The sequence below is a fragment of the Hippocampus zosterae genome, chromosome 12 (assembly GCF_025434085.1).
Source record: "Hippocampus zosterae strain Florida chromosome 12, ASM2543408v3, whole genome shotgun sequence".
In the NCBI taxonomy this organism is placed as follows: Eukaryota; Metazoa; Chordata; class Actinopteri; order Syngnathiformes; family Syngnathidae; genus Hippocampus; species Hippocampus zosterae.
In genome coordinates, this window is record NC_067462.1 from 14,773,627 (window position 1) to 14,783,896 (window position 10,270).

The 10,270-nt window shown below is 39.6% G+C and overlaps 1 protein-coding gene across 3 annotated transcripts; it reads left to right on the forward strand.

Moving 5' to 3' along the window:
• Positions 1-624: 624 nt before the first annotated feature.
• Positions 625-9,942, forward strand: asmtl (acetylserotonin O-methyltransferase-like). 3 transcript variants are annotated; one of them, XM_052082479.1, is made up of 16 exons: positions 625-685; positions 1,349-1,465; positions 1,541-1,672; positions 1,874-1,921; positions 2,078-2,142; positions 2,214-2,278; positions 4,088-4,193; positions 4,706-4,937; positions 5,009-5,155; positions 5,820-5,976; positions 6,248-6,447; positions 6,515-6,647; positions 7,612-7,752; positions 7,831-7,953; positions 8,578-8,804; positions 9,726-9,942. In XM_052082479.1, exons 1-15 carry the CDS (start codon positions 647-649, stop codon positions 8,781-8,783), a joined length of 1,911 nt encoding a protein of 636 aa, XP_051938439.1. In that variant the 5' UTR covers positions 625-646; the 3' UTR covers positions 8,784-8,804; positions 9,726-9,942. The 3 variants fall into 3 exon arrangements, with proteins under 3 accessions (XP_051938439.1, XP_051938441.1, XP_051938440.1); XM_052082481.1 differs by having other exon boundaries at positions 4,706-4,919; XM_052082480.1 differs by having other exon boundaries at positions 626-685; positions 4,706-4,919; positions 4,991-5,155.
• Positions 9,943-10,270: the final 328 nt, after the last annotated feature.

Genomic DNA, 10,270 nt, shown 5'->3' on the forward strand with positions numbered 1-10,270 from the left:
ATGTACATCAATTATCAGTTATATTTAATTGTTAAAATTATCCCTAAAAATGACAGTAATTGGAAAAAAAATTAAATGCACAGTAGTACAGGTCAATTATCTTTGGATATACAGGTATTACAACTGAGGCTTCATGAGGAAAAGACATTCAACAGTTTGAACAATTTATTGCTTTCATAGGGATTTCAATTCCAATAGGAAAGGCTCAAATCTGGTAAATCTGGAAAATTATACGTGAAGAAATAATTGGCATATAGAATGAGAAAAAGGCATTAGGTTTGGTCATTAAGTTGTCATCACTTGGCTTCAGATAATATCAACATTTTTTCAGATTAAGTGTATAGGGAGTTTTAGAAGCTTTATAAACCATTTAATCAGACCGCAGTGGCTGAGTGGTCATACAGTCAAAGAATAAATGAGACATTGTTTCAATTTTATTTCCCGAAAAAGAGCAAAAACTGCATCTACAAATTCGGATATTAATAAATCATTTTCCATCCTTTCTCTGAAATGCGTACATAATACAAAAAACAGGCAATACAAAGTACGTATAACTCAATAAACGTATAAAGCGTCTCTTTTTTTTCCTTCAACGTATCATTCGTATCATTGGCCAATCCGCCAAGCGTTCTTACGTCATCACGTAATGTTACGTCGCCCACTGTCAAGTTCCGGTCTCCCGGAGGTAGGATAATTTTTTTTTTAATGTGATTTTGAAGTGTGGAAAGGGGAATTACACATTCTAATTTTAACGTGCCGTCTCCATGCTCCTTCAACACAACTCTAAGTTTTGTCATTAGGTGAGCATGATATTTTTGTATGCATGTCAGGAGTCAACAAAATAAACTAGTTCGCGAATTTTGACGTCGTAAAGTTTGCTGCAAATTGCACCTTTTTGGAAGGAGCGAACTTGGCTACTCGCATTAAGCGACATTGAATACACATAACGCTGCTTCTTTGATAAATCTTATGCTTAAAAACAACGCTATTTAGACATTTCTTTATTAGCCACAACATGTATAACACGTCAAATTGTGTAATTTACGATAATTGTTTTGTTATATAATGTCATAATTGCGGTTGAAAACCAGCATGAGTCTTCAATAAGGATTTACTAGCTTTAAACATGTGAACCGAAAATGTAGTGCACATGTACACGTCATATACGTTTGCCTGTAAATACCAAATGTCAACTAAAACTGAGCTTTTAAAACTTTATGAAGACAGGATTTGAATGAATGAAAAGGTCTTAAATTGGTAAATGAAAAATATACTGTGCATATTGTTTCACACTTTTGGTTTATTTGTACAACTGTAGTTCTTTGACATGTGTCCTTGTACTGTAAAGGCAGCTGTAAGTGGACCACCAACCATGGTACTGAACCCCGTCATCTCTAAACTGGTTGGAAAACTGGTTGTGTTGGCGAGCGCATCCCCGCGGCGACTGGAGATCCTTCGCAATGCTGTAAGTGTCTGGATGAACATTGTAACAATTTTGTGCATTGTCTCTTCTCATGTCCTATTTAATACCTCATGTTAGGGGCTACGCTTTGAGGTGGTCCCATCTTGGTTTAAAGAAACTCTTGACAAGCGACTTTTCAAGGCACCCCAGCAGTACGCTGTGGAGACGGCCAAGCAGAAAGCACTGGAGGTGGCAAGACGAATGCCTTGTGTGAGTTCAATCATAATTAGGTGGTTCCGGAGTACGTTTCCTCATGTACTTGTCTTTTTCCTCATGTACTTGTCTTTTTATCAACTACAAATTTTGTGGTCGTCCTTTGTTTTACAAATGCATATTTTGTAATACTGTGGAACTTGTTGGACAGCAGCATTAATGGGATTTCCGCCCTACCCCCACTGTGTTGTGTTTTAGAATCACCTTAAAACTCCAGACATAGTGATCGGAGCGGACACTATTGTGGTAAGTGGGTTTTTTACTTGGTCAGTGCTATTTTACTTGTTCTGAGAGGAGGTTGGTGCTTGGTGCTCATTATTTTCCTCACCCACCATCTCATCAACCTTTATTCTTTGTGTATAAAGGTATATTGTATTTTTTGTTTAAAATATATTTCCACAGACTGTCGATGGCATGATTCTGGAGAAGCCCCATGACAAACAGGATGCATACAGGATGCTCTCACTGTAAAGTTTATAGTCTATTTTGAAAAGGTTGGATTGATAAATATATTGGTAATAATTCTCTCCTGTTTTAGTTTGAGTGGTAAAGAGCACAGTGTCTTCACAGGAGTCGCCATCGTGCTCTGTTATGAGAATCCAAGTAAGTGGCTTTCAGTGATGCAGCAGGGCACGTGATTTTCTTACACATAACCCATTTAAACTCCATTCATCCATCCATTTTCCGATCCGCTTTATCCTCACAAGGGTCGCGAGTGGTGCTGGAGCCTATCCCAGCTGTTTTCGTGCAGTAGGCGGGGGACACCCTGAACCGGTTGGTTGCCAATCGCAGGGCACACAGGGATGGACCTCAGGACAAATTAGAGTGTCCAATCAGCCTGCTATGCATGTTTTTGGGATGTGGGAGGAAACCGGAGTACCCAGAAAAACCCACGCAGGCACGGGGAGAACATGCGAGAACATGAGGCGGGGATCGAACTCACGATCTCGATTTAAACTCTAATAATAATGACAAATATTCCCTGCTGCCTTTTGTTAATCTGTAACCTGGTATTTAAACTAGTGGGGAAGCATGCTGACCCCGTCGAACTATTTTAAGTTTTTAGTTTCCTTGTTCATTTAATTACTTTGACCACAGCAAATGGAAATCCAAACAATGCTTACGGCCACCATAACGTTAATTCCGAAACTTGTAGGCGGTTCAAGGGACTGGTGCTGTTGTGCCAAATCTTACAATGGTAGTTAAAATGCAAACATGTTGTTATGTTAACATAGCAACGGAGCAGCCCGATTATTAAAATCACAAAGAAGGATGTTACTTCATGACCACAAATCAAGTACTCTTTCAAATCACAGTTGATAAAATCTGAGTATAAAAAGCCAATAAGTCAAATCAGTTAGGGATTGACATCATGCCCTGCTGTTGCATACTTTTTCATACGATAATTTAGCAAATGCCAACATGCTAACAGTTGTTAACAATGCAAGGCAGCAGGTATTTTCACGTCTTGGTTTGTTGTCAGCATGCCTGTCACGATAATTACCGCTACTAGATCGACTTACTGTTGTATGAATAAAATAGACATGATCGTTTTTTTTTCCAGACTTGATGCATGCTCTTTTAAATGCAACTTACATTCTGTCGTCATCATCATCATTTGTGCTACTTCATTGCCTCTCCGGTCAGTCGTCTTGTTTGCCACTGCGGGAGTTGATGCACAGAAACACGAGGTGTGAAAGGCTTTTGAAAAACAATTCAGTTTGACTGTTCCAGTTCGATGCACATGCATCCCGTTGGTTCATAGGCTCATGCAACTCCTCTCATTTACTTTTTCCAATCAGAATTGCTAACAATGTTTAGGCGTTTTAAAACATAAAAAGACAGCAATCTGGGTTCAGAAAGCGCGAACTCATAGTCGCACCTGAGTGTATATATCACAGGACCCACAAACTATGAAAATAAATTTGACTTATAGTCTAAAGAGTACAATATACCTCACATAATTCTATTTCAAGCACATCTGTCTCACATTGCAGAGATGGAGGGTTCGATTCTGGGCTTCGGCCTGCCTGTTTGGAGTTGCAATATTTTCCCCAGGTACTCTTCCCACATTCCAAAAATATGCATGGCAGGTTGATCGGACAGTTCTAAATTGCCCCTCGGTGTGAGTGTGAGTGTGAATGTGAATGGTTTTTGGTCTTTGCGTGCCCTGTGATTAGCCGGCAACCAGTCCAGGGTGTACCCTGTCTACTGCCCGAAGACAGCTGTAGCACACGTGCGCGATCCTCGTGAGGCTGTTCCTGATCATGGATGGGTTCTATTTCAAAAGGATAGACTGGATCGAATGCTTTCTGGATGTTATTATTGTATATGTAACGTAAGACTGGCTGATTGTAAAATCCCTTTACTATGAAATGCATAACAATCCATGATATCCTTTTCTGATCTGAGATGACGAGGACTACCAGGTCATTGACTTCTATGAAGAAACTAAGGTGAAGTTCGCCGACCTCTCTGAGGATATGCTGTGGGAGTACATTAACAGCGGTGAACCCATGTGAGTGGGCCATGTAAACATAGTCATGACTTTGGACTTCTGGATGTCACTGTTCTTAACCGCTTTAACTTTCATCATGTTGATAAGTTTACATACAAATAATGCCATGTGGCATCCATTTGCGCCCCATTGAGAACTGGCTTATACTTTGTACCGGTATTTTCAGCAAGTGAAGAAGACAAGATCTTTTTTATTCAGAAATATGTGGAAATATGTTTAACTTAAAAAAACGTGCATTTTCATAGAAACAGAATAATTCTATTCAGTATCATACTATGGGCATTATTTACATAAAAATCATCCCAAGAAGGATCTGTTTGGACATGATCTAAACCTGGCTTCAATTTGCAGTGAGTAAAGAAAACAATAGATCTTATTGTTTACAAATGTGCTTATCATCAAAAAAACAACAACAATTCTAGCATGATTTCCTATTATTTTGGAAAATATGTTCACTTGGGTCCTTTTGGACAACAATGAAAGAATTGTTTGCGTGTGTGTGTGTGTGTTAGGGACAAGGCAGGCGGCTATGGCATCCAGGCGCTCGGTGGGATGCTGGTGGAGTATGTGCACGGGGACTTTCTCAATGTAGTGGGTTTCCCCCTCAACCACTTCTGTAAACAGCTGGACCAGATTTACAACAAACAAGGCAGTTGCCACGGCGACACTGCTCCAACTCTGCCAGCAGCAGTTCATCCGCTCCCTACCCCTTCATCCACGCACACGGTACTTCCTGAACACCAGGTCAGCTTTTGCAATGTCAAACACCATATTTTCTTAAAAAACATTTATAATAGGTGGTGGACCTTTTAAAGGTGGTGAACAGCTCATCCGGATACACTGAGGAAATACAACCTGCGACTGACAACACTAGGCACTTCAACAAAGGTGAGGACAGCGAAGAAGCCAGAGAGGACCTACAGAAAATCATTCAACTGATGGACGGATTCAAAGCCTCCAAGGTGAGGGCGATCAGTACTTTAAAATATTTTGTACACATGACTTGCCAACAGCCATAACTGAGGGATATCTTCAAAAATTCACTCGGAAGACAGGAACGGCACATTTGAACAACGCTTGAATTTCCGAACGGTCGGAGTGAACATATTTCCAAACACGGTTGAAGTTCACCGCCAATGTAAACATGAAAAAAAAAACACTTACAGACACTGTACATGTTGTGTATTTTAGCCAACTGCATAGCTTTTGCCCTCAAAATGTCAATTTGGCTAAAATGTTATAGCCTGGCTGAAAAATAGCATTGGCATTGAGGCTTTATTACCCTTTAAGAAACATATTTGAATACAAACATCGGACCAACACTTGGCGGGAAACAAAATGACGATGCTCGCAGGCATATAGTCTTTATCCTTTGTGACTGTATGATAGCCTCTCCGGTTGGTCAGGGCGCCCATACGAGGAGCAGCACAATGCCCATTCAGTTGAAGCAGTATCATATATTGTTTGAAGAGTTGAATAAGAAATAGAATGATAAAATAAGTATAAAATTACGTCTTTCATTGTCAAACAAACTTCTCTCCATCCCATCTTTTGGTTGTAAGATTGAATGGAAAACAGCTCTTTAAATGTTCTTATTTTTTTAAAATCCCAAAATAACTCTTCCAGGCACTGTTTACCGCTTCCAAGTTGGGCATATTTGACTTGCTCCAACGCAGACCGGCGTTGAATGCAGCGCAGGTGGCCCTCGAGCTGAAAACTTCCCTCAAGGGAACGGAGCACCTGCTGGAGGCATGCCTTTCGCTAAAACTGTTAAAGAGCACAAGTTAGTCAACCATCTTCTCTTCTTTATCACCTGTGTCATGGAAATGTATTAAATGCAAACAATTGAATGTTTGTGGTCTTGAGATTTCATGTTTTGTGAAACTGTTGACAGCAGATGTTAATGAAACAACCTATTGTATAATGCATTCTGCTGTTCTCACGTCATACTCGCAAGGAATAAGCGACACTAAAAGAACAGCTACAATAATCTATGCAATATTGACACAAAACGCTCACCTCTCTCATATTGTTTTTAATTTTTTTTCTTCCAGACTGCAAGACTCCGGCGTACGAGAACACAGAACTGTCGAAACGTTTCCTTTTGTCCGAGGCGCCATCCTCCCTCCTGGGCTACTTGGAGCACTGCAACGATACCGTGTGGCCACTCTTCAGCCACCTGGAGAGCGCTGTGCAGGAGGGCGTCCACCAGCACCACAGGACCTTCTGCAACAAGTCTGGCGGCTTATCCCAGGTAAATAGTCCAATGAAGTACTAAAATTCCTTCATTGTGCACGTCTAATGCTGAATTGCTCACAAAGGACACAGTCAACAGGAGCCAGGAGGTAAAGCTTAGGTTCATGAAGGCCATGCACAGTTTCGCTCGAGTGTCTGGGAAAGCAGTGGCAACAGCCTTTGACTTGTCTGCCTTCAAGAGTGCCTGTGACCTCGGAGGTGAGAACGTGAACAGCTTCTTATCCTAAAATGGAAACAGAAGTTCACAATGTTACGAGATAAAAAGAATATTTTGACGGCTGCGATTGGCGGTCCTCGTTTTTTTTTTTTCTTAATTGATTAAAAAAAAAACTCAACAATCCACTTTCTGATCTCTTTTTATTTTTCATCTTGAGATGAGCAAAGACTCTTTACTGTTGTTTTAATAAACTGCTAAGAACCTTGCATTACAACGGTTAAATATGTAGATTTTTTAAAATTTTAATATAAAAACTATTTGAAAAAAAACGTTTGGATATATATCGGAGATAAGAACAAAAATGTAATTTTGACAAGTTAAGTACAAGAAATGAGTAAATAAAATTAATATACGTGATTGTAAAATTACAATAAATATGGAAAGAAGATATACCTGTAGGTAGAATGAACATAATAAAATTAGATATCAAAAGTATATACAGCCATGGAAAAATCTAGACCACCTTTTGTCTAGTCAGTTGAATTTCCATTTTAAATGATGAATAAAACTAGAAGTATATTTGTTTGGACCAATATATTAGTGAAAACAAAAACAGCTCATAAGAGTTGAATTTAAGAGCTGATTGTTTTCTTGAAAATAACCAAAATCGCTTCACAAGCTATGACATTGTACTGCCAAAAATTTAGCTTTTAGACATTTCGTGTTTTCTTTTGTGTTAGACAGTCACTTGAGACACTTTTAGTGGCACCAGACTTTAAAATGAACAGCAAACCGAACAAAACATGACGGCCTCGTAAGTTTTTCTCTATGGCTGTACAACTTAATATATACGGTAATTGTTTGTTTTTAAATTCAACGTACGAACAATTTTTTTTTAGCTAAAATTGTACAAATTTACACTCATCCACTAGGAGCAAATTCACACCACAACATTTTACTAATAAGAGCCCTCTGTGTGCTGATTGTCTTGTATTTCTTTGCAAGGCTGTACAGGTGCAATGGCATTGGAATTCACCAGAGCTCACCCGGAGCTGTCTGTGACAGTGTTCGACTTACCGGCTGTTGTTGAAATGAGTCCGCGTTTCCATCCAACCTGCACTCAAGACAGGGTCACGTTTGTCGCAGGTATTATTGTTATTATGTAGTGGATCAAACAGCACAGTCTTGAACGCTCAAGATGCTTTGCACTTTTGACACCAACAGGAGACTTCTTCAAAGATGCCTTACCCAAAGCGGACTTGTACATCCTCTCTAGAATTCTCCATGACTGTTCTGATGAGAAAGTGCACTTCTTGCTCGGCAAAATTGCAGATGCATGCACACCAGGTACATTTCACTTTGCACACTTTGTCAAGCTAACATTACTGCTCAAATAAAACCCCATTTCAATGAAGTTTGGATGTTGGATTAAACATAAATAAAAACAGAATACAATGATTTGTAAATCACTACTAAGACATGGTATTTTAATGTTTAAAGTGTCAAAAATGATTGTTTTCAGCAAAAAATTAACTTGGATTTTTTTGGCTGCAACATGTTACAAAATAGCCAGGACGGTGTCATGCAGGCTATACTTATCATGTGTTAAGCATTTTCTTTTCTCCACTTGACTGCTATTGTTTTTCAAGCAATTTGTGACGTTTGTTGGCTTGCGATGACAAATATTTTGGATGAGTATAATTTAGTCATCCAGATTGCAGACACAATGGATACATATCCTCTGTACGTCCACGTGCAAAAGAGTCCTGTGTTGGATTTGGGGGAGAGAAAAAAAAGAGTGCAGACAATGATCCTAGCATTTTTTTTTTGTTTTTTGGCCTTGCGTTCCTTATTTTCTGTTTCAGCCAACAATTGTCATTTTAGTGATTTCATTGCTTTTAATCAACTTTAGGGATGTAAGGATTACTATTATAAAATGCACGTTAACTCGTACTGTCATCACGCTGGCAGGTTGCGGCCTGCTGCTGAGTGAGATCTTTTTGGACGAGGGTCGGACAGGGCCGAGTCGCGGGCTGCTCCAGGCCCTCAGCATGAGCGAAGGCAGACAGAGGAGTGCCGACGAATACGCTCTGCTTTTGAAGAGCCACGCTTTTGTTGCCACCGGTATCAAACAGACGGAAAACCTGCTGGATGCAATGCTCTGCATCAAAGTCTGACCACTCTCCAACAACCTACAGGTGCTGCAAACGTAACTACAACCACAAACTACCCCAAAATGGATTCACACTGCAGTTTCCAAATTCGGATGTAATGTACCATTGATCGGATTTAATAAGCGACGGAACTCTCTTACCTATTTAGACCATTAAATATTGTTTCCACACATCTAATGTACCAAACTTGGAGGATATTTCATTACACTGGTCAACACTAAATTTTAATTAGAGATTGCTTCAAATATCCCTCAACGTGTTTTTGACACGGATTTAAAAAGGTCAAAACATTTGTTGACCAGTGTAAGCAATTAAACCTCTTATGTACGGGAGCACATTTAGACCATATTTAATCGTCCGTGCAATTTCATTTCACAATATTTTGATTCGAACTATTTTATTGTTCACGTGCCTCTAATGTACCATGTTAAGGTGCAATTGTAAGGCTGCACGCACCTCAAAGGGACCACATTTTTACCAAACAGTCCACACGCCTCAAATGGTTTTCAGACCTACAGTCGAATGTACCGCATTCAGAACGTATTATATGGTCCTTTCACCTCTAATCTGATTACGCATTTAGATTCAAATGTAATTGTCTGTGCAACTCCGATATGCCAAATTGAAATGATACAGTATGTTCCACCTTTTATTCTGTATTTAATTGTGTTTCCTCTTCTAATGTACCAAAAGTAGTCTGTATTTAATGTTTTGTGAATGTCCAGATATCTTGTTTTAAATTCACATTTGAAAGAGGCCTGATACTGGACTGGGGTTTATTGTTTATTACATTTGATGCGTTTGAAAATCTTGTTTGCCTCTTGGAGCATGTAGTTCAAATCCATCTTTTGAAAAGCAAAACGTTACAGCATTATGGCACTTTGGGACGGTACATCAGGCAAATATTGTCAAGAGATGTTTGTTGTATTTTTACACTTAATGCAGGCTGTGCTGTTGTAATTGCTGAGACCATGTTGGACGGGCGGTCCACCTGCTCAACCCTGCAGTCTCTCAACATGCTGGTCCACACCAAAGACCTGGTGAAAATGCTGCACTAGGATGCCGATTGCACCAGGAAACACAGCTTCGGAAACATGCGTGTGGTACACCCGGGGAACTTTAATGCATTCATTGTCATTAAAATGTGAGAAAAATGAAACAATGTATCTTTTCATTCACTTCGGATGAACATATTGTTCTTTCATTTCATACTTTGTGAGAGACAGATCACTGTAAACCATTGGACATCTGGATTTTGTCATGCATTCAAACATGAGGAAATCAAAATTAGATCAGCCTTTTGAAAATGTTTTAAGCCATATACGCCCTTTGACATCCCAACAGAGTTGATGCGCCCCCATCTCTCTGCACACCACTTCAGCGAGATCAGTCTTTTCCAAACTTCCAAAAACCCGCACACACACCATCAGCAAGTTGACTTAGTCTTTTTAAGTGACATACCCCCTTAAAAATAGTGACGATCACTTTCT